This window comes from Canis lupus, chromosome 31 (genome assembly GCF_011100685.1).
Source record: "Canis lupus familiaris isolate Mischka breed German Shepherd chromosome 31, alternate assembly UU_Cfam_GSD_1.0, whole genome shotgun sequence".
Lineage (NCBI taxonomy): Eukaryota > Metazoa > Chordata > Mammalia > Carnivora > Canidae > Canis > Canis lupus.
The window spans coordinates 21948920-21966113 of NC_049252.1; the positions used below are offsets into that span (position 1 = coordinate 21948920).

General features: G+C 38.1%; 1 protein-coding gene and 1 non-coding gene across 5 annotated transcripts in view; both read right to left on the reverse strand.

The window, feature by feature from the left end:
* Nucleotides 1–17194, reverse strand: part of APP (amyloid beta precursor protein) — a 265420-nt gene that overhangs the window by 49454 nt on the left and 198772 nt on the right. For all 4 annotated transcript variants that reach the window (NM_001293279.1, NM_001293276.1, NM_001293275.1 and 1 more), the window contains 2 exon segments: nt 13570–13669; nt 14575–14703. In NM_001293279.1, the coding sequence (NP_001280208.1) occupies nt 13570–13669; nt 14575–14703 (229 nt within the window).
* Nucleotides 4850–4953, reverse strand: LOC119867123. The gene has a single exon (XR_005382493.1). It is a non-coding gene; the product is annotated as a U6 spliceosomal RNA (small nuclear RNA).

Here is a 17194-nt window from a genome sequence, read left to right on the forward strand (position 1 = left end):
AGGTTACTAATGCTTCACGTTCACATTTTATAGAGTCACAGCATTAGAAATCCACATGGCCTATTTACTGGGATATATTCATTTTCAATGACAACAATGGCAATTCCTCCATGTTCAAGACTAATATAAATTGTAATCCGAGGCTGTAAGAATCCTTAGATTTCTGCTATTTCATATAAGCAAGACTTCTGAATATTTAAGAATCCCCTGGGGAGGGCAGCCCGGGTGGCTCAGTGGTCTAGCGCCGCCTTCAGCCCAGGGTGTGATCCTGGAGACCTGGGATCGAGTCCCATGTCAGGCTCCCTGCATGGAGCCTGCTTCTCCCTCTGCCTGTGTCTCTGCCTCTCTCTCTCTATCTCTCTGTCTCTCATGAATAAATAAATAAAATCTTAAAAAAAAAAAAAAGAATCCTCTGGGGAGGTAAGGAAAATGCAGCTTTCTATAGGTCAGAGGTAGGGGCCCAGGAATGTGAATTTTTAACAAGACTTCCTCCATATAATTGAGCTTTGATTGGCCCCAGGAACACATTAAAAACCTATAATTTTCAGAGTAACAGCTTCCATGGGGAGTGTGTATGCCCTTTAGAGGCTTACAGCAACCGGACTGAGGACATCAGCAAATGCCAGATACTCTTTTCTGTTTACTAGCTGATGGCACAAAGCTGCAGCAATCATGCAAAACAATGAGGAAAGGCTCAAGTTATGAGCCATGGGTCATTCAGCTCATCACGTTAGCCTGCTCTATTAGTGGGTCATTCCAAGGACGTAAAGCCCAGATGATCAAGGCCTTATATAAAACCAGAACACTCAGACCCAATCTCCCAGAGGGCTCCCAATTCTGTTCTAATGTGCCTATTTATTTTTTTTTAAAGCATCATATTTGTTTACACCCAAGTATGTGAAGACATTCTTTGATTTCCGAAGGGATCTGGCCAGACATACTGAACCTCCTGGGCCTTGGCTGTTTTTACAGCACATTCACAGACTCTAATTTTGATCAAGCCACTAAATCACCCAGAATCCGTAGTCTGAAAATGGAAAGATTTGGCTCCACTTTTCTGTTCCTTTGAAGAGGTCTAGACAGCAGGGTGGATGCAGGTCCATACCATCAAAGAGATCTAGAAAGCAAAGTCTCTCTTACATTGTCATAGAACATCTGACTTACACACAGACTCCATGATAATCAACAGAGAGGCTGGTTAGGAAACCCTCCCCTTTTTTGATAACTGTGTTTTAGTAAATTCACAGTCTTGCCTTAATTTCTCTCATATCTAAACAAAATTTAGATATTTCTTGAAACAGCTTTTTTTTCTCTTTCCCTCATGGTAACTGGCATTGCCAAAAAGAGTTTGGAAACTGTTCAGTTTGATTCTTAGAAAATTGAGGGGCTGTTCCTTTCATTGTTATATCTTCAAAACATTCAAATTTGGTTGGTTTGTTCCAAGTGTCTGTTCCCAGTATTTATTTATTTTTTTTTTAAGATTTTATTTATCCATGAGAGACAGAGAGAGAGAGAGAGAGAGAGGCAGAGACACAGGCAGAGGGAGAAGCAGGCTACACAAGCAGGGAGCCCGATGCAGGACTCAATCTCAGGTCTCCAGGATCACGCCCTGGGCTAAAGGGGGTGCTAAACCACTGAGCCACCCAGGGTTCCCCATGTTCCCAGTATTAAAAAAAAATTGCTAAGTACTTCTAGAATTCATTTTGACTGACATCAATTACCTCAATAAATTGAAAGAGAGGAAAGCAAAACTGTATTAGAAGTATTTCCTTTCTTTTACTTGAATTACAGGGAAACTAAGAGCTCTATAGTGATCACTGATTTTATATAAAATCCAGAAGAAAACAGAGATGACCTAACAGCACAGTCACTAATTATTTAGATTGGTGGCTTAGACCCTTTCCTCCTAAGTTTCTTGGAATGTTTGCACTTCCCGCCAACATCACATATTGCAATCTCCTCGTAACTTTAGGGGCATTGAACTCCCAAAAGAGAAAAGTATAAATTAGAGGTGTCCGACAAGGCGAAATTGAGTCGTCTATCATTGCTCCTTTCTATATAGTTATTTTAAAGGTAGTAACACTTAGCAAAAAAATATAAACAGGGGCGCTTGGGTGGCTCAGTTTGGTTGGGTGTCTGACTCTTGGTTTCGGCTCAAGTCATGATCCCCGAGTTGTGAGACAAAGCGCATGCCAGGCTCTGTACTCAGTGTGGAGTCTGCTTGAGATTCTCTCTCTCCCTCTCCCTCTCTCCACCATTCACACTCACTCTCTAAATAAATAAATAAAATCCATTTTTAAAAAATGTATAAACAGCTGTAAGGGGTGTCAAAGTTTTAAGCAGTGATACCTCTCTCCACCAGGGTGCCAGTCGGTATATCTGCAGGGATATATATATCATGTGACTGCTTAGCAATTATGTTTCTGTTCCTGTGAATTGGAGCTGTTGTATTCCACGAATTAATCAAATAGAATAATTCATTTATGTTTTCATCTTAAATATTTTTTTGTGGCACCTAGTTTTTATCATGTGGATTTAGGATGTAACTATATAGGTAATATGACTGGCTCAGTGGGGTGCGAGAATAGATCCTTACTGTTTATTCACTGCTCGTTAAGTTAAAGATACTCTAAACCAGTAGTTCTCAAATTTAGTGTGTGTCAGAGTCACTTGGATAGCTTGCTAAAAAAGAGATCACTGATCCCCATCCTGGTGTTGCTGGTTCAAAAGATCAGGGGTGGGACCAGAAAATGTGCATTTCTACCAAGACTGCGGGGATGCAGATACTGCTGGTCCAAGGACTGCTTTTAATCAAACAATTCCTTGAAGACAGGCATTTGTAATTACTTATACTTAAAAATCTCCTTGAGGAGACACAGATGCATAAAATTTGATTCATACCTTCAAAAAGCTTATACTCAGGATGTGGCTGTTAGTTGATATGTACACATCAAAGCAATAATAGACACATGTAATATGTAAAATAGATGACCAGAGGGTGGATGCTTTGTGATTTCAAAGGGAGATGACATGAGAGTTGGGGTTTTGAAAGCGCAATAGGATCTCAATAGGCCATGATTGGGTGTGGGTGCTGCAGACAGATGGAACAGGATAAATAAATGTGTCTAGGACTGTAGGCATAATATCAGCTTTACTGGAAAGTCAGGCTCATGCAGAACAAAAGGAGTTAGTATCCGCTTTGGCTGTCCATGGTTATTTTGAGGACCAAGTGAGTCTTAAGAAAAGAAAGCAAAAAGTAAATCAGTCATCAAAAAGAAGACAACCAAGTACAGAAGATAAACGTACAAAAATACCCATAAAATCTTTTTCTTTCCTCTTCTATTCCTTTTTCTAAAGACATCTGAGTGGCAACCAATGAACTGTGCTCACAATGTCGTGAGAATGATCCATGCCCTGGTTTAGGAGACAGCCTAATGATGTGTATGATTTGAAGGGCTTTAGCAGCTAACACTCACAGAGCTAAAACCTTTATGTCGGATCCCTCACAAACGATTAGGCTCTGGCTAAGGATTATTACCTTATGCTTTCAGAGAAATCTGTGCTTGTCCTGCACAGAAAACAATCTAATGGCAATCATATACGAGAAGGCATGGCAGTTGCCATTTTTCATGTGTTGGTGTATGATTTCTAAGCAAATAGAGAATACAAATGTGATAAAAAATCCTGCAAAATGAACAACGCAGCTGTTTATGTCTTTTATACACACCTCAATATTGACTCAGGTCTTCAACGGTGTTGAGTCTTTGAGCTTCGGAAGCACATCTACTGAGTTGTATCTGCTAAAGGGGGTACATTTTCAAAGAAAAGTTGTGGAAGGGGTGCTTGGGTGTGGCTCAGTCAGTTATGCATTTGCCTTCAGCTCAGGTTATGATCCCAGGGTCCTGGGATCGAGCCCTGAGGTAGGCTCCCTGCTCAGGGGCTGGGGGGGGCTGCTTTTCCCTCTTCCTCTGCCCGCTGTTCCCCCCAGCTTGTGCTCTCTCTCTCTCTGTCAAATAAGTAAATAAAATCATTAAAAACACAGTTGTGGAACCTGAATAAATAGCTCTCTGAGCCCAGTTTCATTTAGCTTGGCATCAGCAGGGACACAGAACAAATACCAGTGGATATGGGACATTAGAGTGGAGCCAGTCTTCAGTTTTACTGACAAGACATGTGATGAGGCATATCCCAGTTGTTCTGAGCCTAGGAAATGATGTAGCTGAGCCAGCTGAAAACGCCAAGCTCCCTTCTCGATAATCTTCAGTGAGTGATGGTGCAAGAAAAGGAATGGCTGTCAGATGTCACTACCTAATACCAAGAGACATGGCAATCAACATCCCTCAGCTTAATGAGGGCAGCCTCCTTCCCAACTCGATTTACTTAAAGTCTCCCCAGGCAGATTCTAAGTAGGAAAGATTGTGCCCCACACCTTCAATACATCTAAGAACAGAATCTGGAATATGGTAGGTGTTTAATAAATACTCATTAAGTTCCAACATCCCTGGTTAATTCTTAGATCCCCTTGCTATTCACGATAGCAAATGATGTGCATATGGACCTATCTTCTATCGTGATAAAGTATACATAAACATAAAGCTTACTATTTTAACCATTTTTAAGTGTATGGCTCATTGACATTAAATGAATTCACAGTGTTGTGAAATCATCACTACTGTCTTTTTCCAGAGCTTTTTTTTATCTTCCTGAACTGAAACTCTGCACCATTAAACCCGAACTCCTCATTCCTTCCTTCCCCCAGGACCTGACAATTACTATTCTACTTTCAGTCTCTGTGAATTTATTACTCTAGATGCCTCTAAGTCATCCTCTAGATATAAGTGAAATAAGGAAAAATAGGGGATGCTTCATAAATTTGCATCTCATACTTGAGTAGGAACCATGTTAATCTTTTCTGTATTGTTTCAATTTAAGGAGATGTGCTGAAGTGAGCACCATAGATATACCTCTGAAACCTTCTAAGACCACTTTGAGAGGTCACTGAGAATGAAGATGTTTATTAGTGAGCTCTCAGTGGCAATGATAATGTTAGCTTCCCTTTGACATGATAAAATCTGTTTATAAAATCTGTTTGATAATAGAAAACAGTAACAATTTAAAAATTGTAACTATTAACTAGAATAACAAAGTTTCATATATGAAAAGTTTAGAAAACTGCTTTCTGGTATCATTGGAAACATAAACAGAGAGAAACAAAAGCATATGTTACTTGGTCACAGTCCTTCCTTAGGTAAAGAAAACAGTTTTAATATAATACAGGAAGGTCACATTATGAATGATCAATGCTTTCACATCCAGTTACATACACAATACTTTTTTTATGCTGTATGTTATATCAAAAAGAGGATGTCTGGAACTTTCCCTTCTACCACATATGTTGACTATCATTTGAGAGTAAATCCATTTTAATTCCTCCAAGTCTTAATAATCAATAAAGTGAAGGTAGGGTTTTGGTAGAAGAGTGACTAATTTAGAATTCTGAACAGTAATCTTTCGACCAACCCCTACCCCAAACCCAGAACGTGAAATCTGGTTGCTTCTAGAGCTTACTAAATAAAAACAGTATGAAATGCTAATAAGTGTAATCATGTTAATAGGATATGTTCCCTCTTGTGTTTCCAGCCCTCCACTGCTCACATCCCAGGAAGTTCCTTCATAACTTGGCAAAGCTTCAGAACAAATCTCTATAGCCTCAGAGCTACCACTTCACTGTTACAGCCTCTGAAAAAGAAGATGAATAGTTTGCCAAGGCCAAGCTGGCTCGGGCTATTGCTTCTCCAAGGCATGAGACTTGCAACTGCCCCTCTTCCTTCTCTAAGACGACAGTATCTATGGTCTCTATGGCCTTAGGACAAGGTTTACCAAGTTCAGTGTCAAAGAGGAAGCCAAACATCTGCTCTCAAGAGATGGGTAGGCTCCCCTTAGTGCCACCAAAACCAAAAGCAAAGACAGAGCAATGCACAGGTCAATACAAGGAGTCATCATTTACTTTTTCAAAGAAATAGTCAGCTTTAACTCATGTTTTAATAAATGAACAATATTTATAAAAAACCCAACACATTAAATAGGCTACTTTAAACCCACTATCTTAGGTTAATAAATCTGTCAACACTAGTTGAAATTAAGTAACAGCCTGGCCTTGGCCCTTTGACCATGTGTTTCTGACTTGAAGGCCAAAGAGTTCTTTCTGAACAGTGTTTTAATTCATACCCAGTCAACATTCCTCTGTACAACTGCCTCATAATCTGAAATAAGTTAATGGATTGATCTCTTGTTATTTATCAGGTACGCTACCCTACTGTCTACGACCTACTTTCTCAAGCAGCCCATATTATATATGACAGGAGAACAGTTAACAAAAAGTAATGGGGCTTACTCGGGGAATACATTGCAAAATTTGTTTCCGAGTTAAACAGCAAGAGGCAAATTAACATTCCTTCCATACTCTATCGCACATGCAAACACATTCATCTCATTCCCAGTTAGTCTTTGTGGAAATATATTTCAAAATTAATCTCAATTTCAATGCATCTCTATATTTAGAGTGGCAGGTATACTGCAATTTTTTCCCTCCTTTTAAAATATGAACCTTGGAGGCAGCTGCTTGTGAAAAACAAAATAACCAGCTCCTCTTCCAGTCTAAAATCACTAGTTTTTCCCAAGATTCTACAAAAAAAAAAAAAAAAAAAAAAAAAAAAAAAAAAAAAATCAGGACACATCTGCTGTAGGATTCTATGCCAAGAAGTAGTCTAGCAGCCACCACTGTGGTCAGACTTCACTCCTCAATCGTTCTGAGTTACTAAAGATTTAGCTACTAAAGATTTCCTTTTGGGTTTTAATTCAAATTACAGGGCCAAACATAAAGAGCTGGTGAGTTAAGAAAAAACTTGAGACCTGTACTGGATCATCACAGGAATCAGCAGAACTTGATGTGGGAGGCACTGCTTTAAGCTTCACCCTCGACCAAGTGGGTGGCAAAAGAGAAATGGCATGAGAACAGACAAAAACCACAGATGTGTCACAGTCATCATGATTTAAGGAAAAGCAACATTTGGAGTAAAAGGTGCCAGTTTGCTAAATTAATTTTCCTTCTACTTCTAAACAGTAACCCTCCCAAACGGGGTCAGAGTGGAATCATTTCATAGTGGATATCTTTTCAAGTAGCTACAGTGTTTTTTAAACTTCATTAAAGAATTACAATAGCAATACTACTCACATTGATCTACAGATCTAATGCAATCCCTTTTGAAGCCACCCAGGTACCTGTTACATGTCAACTTCTAAAAGGACTTTAGCAAAGATGTCCACAGATCATCTGGATGATACATACATTGTAATTTTAGATTCAATAACTAAACTTCTAAGGAAGAAAAAGACAGCTTACATATCTCATCCAAAAAAAAGTATAGAGAGCTAAATACAAAGCACGAAACTAGCCACTATGGACAAGTTAAATAAACACTTAAGGGTTGTAACCTCCTAAGACTGTTTACAGACCATTTGAGTGGGGGCTATGACTTCACTGGTGTGGCAGGGCTCTATTTTGCTGGCTAGAGATACATCAACACGGCAAAACATCAAGAAACTGGGGTGCTACTGTCATATACTTTCCCATTTTGGAGATTAAAATGTTTGTTTGTATGCAAGTTCACTTGACAATGTATTATCATTTTCTCATTTAAAAAATAAGTGGTTCTATGCAAAAAACTCTAAATAGCCAAAGCCATCTTGAGAAAGAAGAACAAGTGGGAGGCATCATGCTCCCTGATTTCAAACTAGATTATAAAGCTATAGTAATCAAAAGAGCATGGTACTGGCATACAAATAGACATATAGATCAATGGAGCAGAACAGAGCCCAGAAAAAAACCCCACATACATATGGTCGATTAATTTCTAACCAAAGAATCAAAAATATACAAGTGGGAAAGGACAATCTCTTCAACAAATGGTGCTGGGAAAACTGAACAGCTACATGCGAAGGAATGAAACTAGACCCCTATCTTATACCACATATGAAAATGAATTAAAAAATGGATTAAAGACCTGAATGTAAGATCTGAAACCATAAAACCCCTGGAAGAAAACACAGGTAGTAGGCTCCTTGACATCAGTGTTGGTCTGATTCTAAAAGCAAAAGTAACAAAAGCAAAGATAAGAAACTAAAAAGCTTCTACACAACAAAGTAAATCATCAACAAAATAAGGCAACCTACTGAGAGAAGAATATTTGCAAATCATATATCTAATAAGAGGTTAATAACCAGAGCATCTGGATGGCTCAGTGGTTGAGCATCTGCCTTTGGCTCAGGTCGTGATCTCAGGGTCCGGGATCAAGTTCCACAACAGGCTCTCCGCAGGGAACCTGCTTCTCCCTCTGCCTATGTCTCTTCCTCTCTCTCTGTCTCTCATGAATAAATAAAATCTTAAAAAAAGAGGTTAATATGCAAAAGATATAAAGAATTCATACAACTCAAAAGCAAAAACAAAAAAAAAAATACAAAAACAATCTAATTTAAAAATGGGCAGAGGATTTGAACAGATACTCTTCCAATGAAGACATACAAATGGCCAAAAGACAAATGAAAAGATGCTCAACATCACTATCAGGGAAATGTACATCAAAAAACCACACCACAGTGTTTCGAACCACAACTCTTCGAAGCTATTATCAAAAAGACAAGAAATAACAAGTGTTGGTGAAGATGTGGAGAAAAGGGAACCTGTGTGCACTGTTGGCAGAAATGTTAACTGGTGCAACTTCCATGTTAAACAATATGGAGGTTCCTCAAAGATTAAAAATGAAATACCATATAATCCAACAATTTCCCTTCTGGGTATGTATCCAAGGAAAATGGGAACACAAATTTGAAAAGATGTATGCACCCCGTGTTCGTTGCAGCACTACTTATAATGACCAAAACATGTAAATAACCTAATGTCCACCAATGGGTGAATGGATATAGAAGATGCAATGTACATACATGCGCACACACACATATTCATATACATACAATGGCATATTATTTAGCCATAAAAAAGAAAGGATTCTTGCCATTTGTGATAACATGGATGGGCCATGAGGGCATTACGCTAAGTGAAGTAAGTCAATCAGAGAAGGACAAATATAAGTGTAGAATCTAAAAAAACCCATACTCATAAGAACAAATTGGTGGTTGCCAGGAGCAAGGGCTGGGAGGTGGGCAAAATGGATAATGGGGGGGCAAAAGGTACACACTTTCAGCTGGAAAATAAGTCATGGTGATGTAATGTACAGCATGCTGCTGTAATTAATGTGACTCTACCGCATATTTAAAAGCTGCTAAGTGAGCAGATCTTAAAAGTTCTCATGACAAGAAAAAAATTTAACTCTGTATGGGGACAGTTGTTAAGTAGACTTATTATGGCGATCATTTTGCAACGTATTCAGATACTGTATATGAAATCATATACAGTACACCTGAAACCATAAACTATAATGTTTTATGTCAGTTATACTTCAATTTAAAAATAAATAAATCAATGAAATAAGTGGGTCTATTCTGGAAAAGGAACTGTCTTGTCAAGAAGGGGATGAAGAGGGACACCTGGGTGGCTCAGTGGTTGAGCATCTGCCTTTGGCACAGGGGGTGATCCTGGAGTCCCGGGATTGAATCCCACATCCGAGCTTCCTGCAAGGAGCCTGCTTCTCCCTCTGCCTGTGTCTCTCATGAATAAATAAATAAAATCTTAAAAAAAAAAAGAGGGGGACAAAGATAATACCTTGAGAAGTAGGCAAACAAATGTTGGCCGTACCTATAATTCAGGTGCCTATGCTGGGGAAAATGTGAAAAGGAGCTCGGAGACTGTTGGTAAAACTAAAGAAGGAGTATATCTTTGGTAACTTATGAACCAAATGTTCTCATTTCCAAATACCTGAATCATCTATAAAATAATAAATGTATATACATTTAAAAGGCATTCCTTATGAAAAACGAAGAGCATGAGTCCAATTAGTTGATAGCTGTCTCACCTCCTCTTATAATTTATTTTCTCCTTGCTGCTCTTCCTTGACTAACAATTACATACAAGGATACTTAAAATTCTCGGTAGAAATCAATGTTCCATTTTGTTGGTTTGGCAACTGCTATAAATATTCTATTTTCAACTTAAAGTACTTTGGATCCATCAAATCCCCAAATCAGTAGGTTTGTGAGGGGCAGAGAATGGAAACACTGTCTTTGAAATAAGCATGCTGAATTTTTCCCAAAGAGTTCTATCAAGAGGCCATAGTAAAATTGTAATAATAAATTATAAGCATTCTGTCATGAGCACGAGTTCCTTGATCTCCTGCCACATTTTTCACTCCTACCCCATTCATTGTGGATTTATTCAGCCAGAGATCCCTCCAACATCTGGTTTATAATAATGCGTGTTTTTATTAATTTTGAATACTAAAAGAAAAAAAGCCCAGGGTACGAAACAATGATTCCTTCCTTCCCCTTTCCTTCCTACTGCTTTTCTCATAAATTGGTCATTATAGCCTTCTGTGAGACAGCCATCTCCGAATTGGGAGCGCCAATATTTTTAGCCTTGAGGTAGCTGCAAAATGAAGCACTTTGATAAATAACTCAGTGCTGATAGAAAGGATAGAAAAGAATCCTTTTAGCAAAGATGTAAGAAAGATTACAAAGGACATAAAACCCTAATCATTTTGAAATAGCAATCTCACAAAGGAAAGGCTGAGCTGAAGAGCAGAGACGAAGGAATACTGCCTTTTGCAAGGGTTAAAAGACAATTAAAACAGCATATGGACATTGAAGATGTATATTTTCATGAATATATTGATTCTATCATTTGCTGAATAAAAAGCAAAGTCCTAAACAGCTATTTTAAATGAATAAGGGAACTTTTTCCCCCTCTACAAACAATGCCTTAAGCCTTTTCTTGCAAGGAAACTTCATAATTTGCATGCAAATTACTCTTTTTCTTAAACGGAAAACATGAAGTAATATATGGGCTGTGCCTGGGAACTTGCACATAATAATTCAAACCAAACTAAAAAATTATTATAAAATAATAAAAAACACAAGCTTTCACAAAACTAATAGAGCAGTTTTGGTTATTCACACTTACTGGTGAAGCAAATCAAATAAATAGTCTCAGACTCTGATAGGAAAGAAAGTGAAAGTAGGCAAAATTATTTAATAAAATGAGTGTCAAAGTATGTGAATTGGACAGATAACCAAATAGCAGAGGGTCATGGAAATTATATAGGACAATACTGTAAAATGTTATTAGGTATAGTACTTGGGAGCTCGAATGGTAGGTAAATAGGTCTACTTAATGGAAGTTCATTAAGGCAAACTTCTCTTTCTACAGGAAATGGCCATTTAAAAATGGAGGCAAGAAAGATTTTTCAAAAGATTGATTATCTTTCAGGATTTTGTATCAGTACATTTAGAATGACAAAAATTAAAAAAAAAAAAGTACCATGTTCTCAATTCAACTTCATAGTTGAGGTTTTCTTTTTTTTGTAAGAAAAAATTTCCATGACTCTAATTTATCTGAATATCCTCCCTGTCACTGAGATCTGAAGTTCATTGTATTGTCCTATTCTTGGGCATTTTGCAACACACAAGATATCTGATTCACCATCTGTTCTGTGGAAGTGTGACTCATTGGTGGCCACTGTTTTCAGTAGTATTTTGCTGAATAAAAAGCTCTGATAATTTAGTGATAAAGAGCCAACCATAATTACTGGGTGAGAGTGGTATATTGGTCATTAACTTTCTAGTCCTTCACAATGGCTTATTTCTCTATAGTTCGGTATTACTAACAGTATCTCAATTGAAGACATACGTGAAAATAAGCTTGTTAAGACAGGTATCAGGCAAAAATACATTCATGTAGGAGACTTGTGCTCCAGTTCATTAAGAGTGATGATTTCTTTGATTTTTGTCCTTTCTATACCTGAATGGGGAATTTTCTTATACTTACTTGAGATAGTGTTTTAAAAGTTCTTTGCAAATTTCTGCCCCCAAATATATGTAACAAGAATATTCATTTCTTACAGAAATGTAATAGAGTGGAAGATTAACAGGAAAGCTTCTCTTTAATCCATGGTATAGACTAAAAACTCTCCTGACTATCCTCTTAAGATATTGCTCAAGGGGGATGCCTGGGTAGCTCAGCAGTTGAGCATCTGCCTTTGGCTCAGGTCGTGATCCCATGGTCCTGGGATCGAGTCCCACATCAGGCTCCCCACAGGGAGTCTGCTTCTCCCTCTGCCTGTGTCTCTTTCTCTCCCTGTGTCTCTCATGAATAAATAAATAAAATCTTAAAAAAAAAAAAAAGAGAGATCTCATTCAACACTGAATTCCTTCTGAACAGAAGTTTAGATAGCATTATTATGAAGTTTTTTTTTCAAGCATGTGGCTTGAAGTGTACTTGATTCCGTGTGTTAATACACATCATGAGCAGATCCTCATTGTCTGATGCATGCCAAATATTTGATAGCAATACAAGCAACATTTATAGAGCAGTGCTGGGTTAGAAAAGAGCGAGTACAATAGCACTGGCATGAAACGTAAAAAGCAAGCCAAGGAGTGTTTCAGGCACTTCAAAGGAGGAATTCCTGTGAAGGGTGTACCCATCTACAACATCCTGGGTGTTCTCAATTCAGATAACATGCACCCATTTCCAACTCAATTAACAAAGGGCAAGCCTGCTTACGGAGAAAGACAGGTTGTTTATTTCTTGACAGCTTCTGTACCAAATCTCGAGGATACATTCAGTTCTTTTATGTTGAAAGATTCACTAGCATAACTGCCACCCATGTACTTTTAAGAGGTCAAATTAAACAAATATGGGCATTGGAGGGTGGGGTTTGTAGAGACTTATTTTATGCGATACTCTACTCCCTTTCCAAGAAAAACAAAAATGAGAGAACTTACTCATCTGAACTATTAAACATGGCATTAGGAAATGTCGGGACATAAAAGAGTGGGTACACAATGTCCATTTCCTGGTTTTGAGAACTATCATAGTTATGGAAGATGTTACTCTTGAGGAAGGGGGGTGATGTGCATACTGGACCTCTCTGTACTATTTTTCCATGAATCTATGATTATTTCAAAATAGAAGCTTAATGAAAGATGGGGGGCAAATATATCATGACTTTAAACAACCACATGGCTCAGAGAACACTCATGGCTATTAGGGGAGGGGCACCAGAGAAAGATGCATTACTGAATACAACAATAACTTCGAAGTTGGAACACAGATGGTTTTGAGCTTTTGCTCTGCTCCTTAGGATATGTGTGCCACAGGCAAGTGCATTTCTTAAATTCTAAGCCTGAGCTCCTTCACCTATGAAATGAGGATACCATGCCACTCATGAGGTGATGATGATTTCCACACCACCCCCCCGCCCAAGAAGGAAATCTGTTTCTCCTCCCACAGATCAGAAAACTGGTGGTTCTTGCTGCAGACACACTTAGGTGGCTGATTTTTCTCTCCGACAGGAGAAGAATACATTTAAATGCTTGGCGTCAAGAGAAGACCTTACTTACCGACTTCATCCTGAATCTCCTCAGCCACTGCCGGCACATTGTAGAGCAGAGAGAGGGACTGGTTCATGCGCTCGTAAATCACACGGAGATGTGTCATAACCTGCAATAAAGGGCAACAGCTCCAGGTGAGGCATCTTTGGAGCAGGGAGAAGTTGTTTTCCTTACCAAGCACCACAGACAGATACAAACTTCTAAAATAAAACTGACAATACGCTGCTGGAACTTGTGACCTGAAAGGTCATCATGATTTTTTTTGTTCTTCCATCCTTTATTCTGTAACGTTAGAGCTACTTTAAACTTCCCACTGTATCACATGCTTGTAGCCATAATTACAAAGCCAAGTGAAAAGAGCATTTCTGTCCAACTCTGATTCCTAATATTTAGGGTCCCTAAATAACCCCTAATGCCCTAAATCTATTTCTGTGCAAATTTTTCAAAAGATAGGAACATATTTCAATTTGACCGGTTATTTCTTTCATTCTATTCATCCATCCATCTAGTTATTTAAAATTCTTCTATTTACAGAAATGTAAAATTTCAGATGGCCAGGGGTAGATCTCATTTGTCAACCTTTGGGAATGGAAATAAAACATATTATTACAGGGCTTCATTTAGGCTCACATTATATCCTAGCACTGTGGTAGCAGTGGAGTTTATGATTGCCTGTCACAAGTTAATAGAACCAATTTTAGAGGTTTTGGCTAATATAACTTCTGTTGTCTTCATTTTAGTCATTAGTTTGAAATGGTTCCTTAAGAACTGGCAGTCAACACTTGAGATTTTTATATTTCTTGTTATTTTCATAGATCAGAAAATGTCAAGCCACAGAAAATGTCAAGTCACATGATGGTCTAAGAAGAGCCTTTAGAATTTACCAGATATTAAACAACTCTTGCTATAAAGGTAAAGTACCCACAGGTACTCTGGAAATACCTAAAGATCTAACTCAAAGAGCAAGCCTATTGGATTGTCAAGGCTGCATAGAAGACCACATTCTGTGTTTACCTGGGACCGGATCTGAGCAGCTTTCTTTGGATCCACCATGCGTACATGTTCAAAATGTTTTAGGGTGTGCTGCCTGTCTTTCTGTTCAGCACGGACATACTTCTTTAGCATGTTGAACACATGACGAGGCTGTTATGGAAAAAAATGAAAAACAAAAAAAGAAAAACAACAACTTTCAGGTTTGTGCAAAATATTGCTTATTCCCGGGGCGATGGGTCAGAGGTCCCCCTAACTCATTCTCTAATGTGAAAGGACTGTGAGTCATCTTTTTGCAATTTTCTCACCTCTGTCTTAATGGGTAATTACTTAGTTGATTGGCCACTTTTCATTTCAACGAGAGCATTTAACATTTGACTTATATGATGACCGTCCTTAATCAACATTTTCTTTTTAAATGGCGGTATTCTGTTACAGAGAGATGGTTTTGGGATGTCATATTTAAGTTAGATCCTTCCTCTTTTCCCACCAAAATATATAGGGGCATATACAAGACTACATTTCTATATGCACAATCTTAATGGTTATATCAATGGTGATACTGTATAAATAATCCCATCGTCAGTAAGCATATAAAATATAATAATCAAAATGAGAAAAATAATAGATAACCACTAATGATTTGTAGGCCAAGGAATAACTGATAAGCTTTAAGACACAGTATACTTTCCCAGGAGTAAGGCCAATGTGGAACTATAGTTATTTTACTTTGAAATTTAATTAAATTCTTTCTACGCCATCAGATTCTAATTCTTTCACCAACAATTAAGTTTAAGTGCTTCTACTTTTTTCTAATTGGTTCTACTTCATTTTTATTCCAGTCTTACTTGAAAACATTCATCCCAATAAGAAAGAACAAAAGCTCCTCTGTCTTAAATGATTCTATTGCTATATGTATCCTACTATGTGATTTTATAAAATGATTTCCAAAGATATATATTTCTTGGTTATTAAAACAGACAAACAAACAAACAAACAAACAAAATCCTATGAAAGTTCATGTCAGGAAAAGAATTTTGGTCATTTGGGCAAACCCGATTATCATCAACTAGGTCATGGACACCGTGAAAGCCAGCTGGAAGTTATGGAATTTATTTCTAGAGGTGGTATGTTGGAGGTATAGGATCAAAGTTGTAATATTTTGTGGGATGTCCCTCCCTTTTTCTTTTGGTTAACTTAGAGGTCACCTCCCTGACATCCCAGGTACAAATGGTATCCTTTCTTTGTGCTCCCATGAAATACTACGTACATCCCCACTATTGCACTTCACACAATCTATTGAATTATTTGTTTTTGTTGCTTTGTTCAACTGTGAGACCCTTTAGGGCCAGATCTGGTCTTTCTTTATCAGGAATCACAGTACCCAGTGCCTGACTCAGAGAGGGTGACTTGCTTGCTTTATGCTTTCCACAGGTCACATTCCTATACTTAAGAAAGGAAATAAACACAATAAAGAGAAAATAAACCTGTGCTCATCTGCCCTATTTCTTTCACCCTACAAGAAATGTGCTTCCCCATAACTCCAAAAAAGGTATACATCACAGCTGGAAACACAGCTTTTGGTAGCACATCATTATACTTCTCATTTGTACTCTGAAATCTAGTTGAATCTACAAATCAGAGAATGAGCTTTTAAATCCTAAGAGAAGAAAAGTAGTAAAAGAGAACAATTGATGAGCTACATTGATTATAACTGGATGACTGGTTTAAAGGCACAGGCTATTATTGAACGGGACAGATATTTTGTATGTAGGATTATGCAGTCAGAAAATCATATACCCTTGATCCTTGGCTTTTTATTCGACATGGAGCCCTACAGGATTCTCCCTCTAGTTTACTATTACAATGATGCCTCCAAGACTGGAGACAGAAAAGGGTGACCATTAATTGTATCTATTCATGATGTCCCTGCCTTTGTTTTTTTTTTTTTTTAATTTTTATTTATTTATGATAGTCACAGAGAGAGAGAGAGAGAGAGAGAGAGAGGCAGAGACACAGGCAGAGGGAGAAACAGGCTCCATGCACCGGGAGCCCGACGTGGGACTCGATCCTGGGTCTCCAGGATCGTGCCCTGGGCCAAAGGCAGGCGCCAAACCGCTGCGCCACCCAGGGATCCCCCTGTCCCTGCCTTTGATTGGCTTCATATACTTTCTTAGTTGCTCTATTTCATTTTTTCCCTTGAAAAGGCTTCATTGTTTTGAGGAAAATTGAATTTTTTTTCTTTAAAGGGCTCATGTAAGCAAAAATACTTCAATTAAACATAAGGATTGCTTTCATCATATCTACTAATCGATCAATCTATCTACCTATTTATCTGCAGCCCAGACACCTAGGAATGTTCCTCGAAGGCATTCTGTCCCAAAATGATGGTCAGGGATGAGTGTGTACACTGGAATGTAAAGGCTCCCAGTGGTCTTGGCATTCCTGCATTAAATCTCAATCTCGAACTAGAGAATGGGGAAGTAACTTCTGATAACTAACATCTGGGTCTCCCCTTTTTTCTTCTACTATCACCAAAAACAGCATTCCCTCTTGCCAATTATTACTGTTAACATCAATTTTAAAACGAATAGGAGAGTCCCCAAATTATCTAGGCTCCAGTTTTCTCTTCTGTGCCATTCAG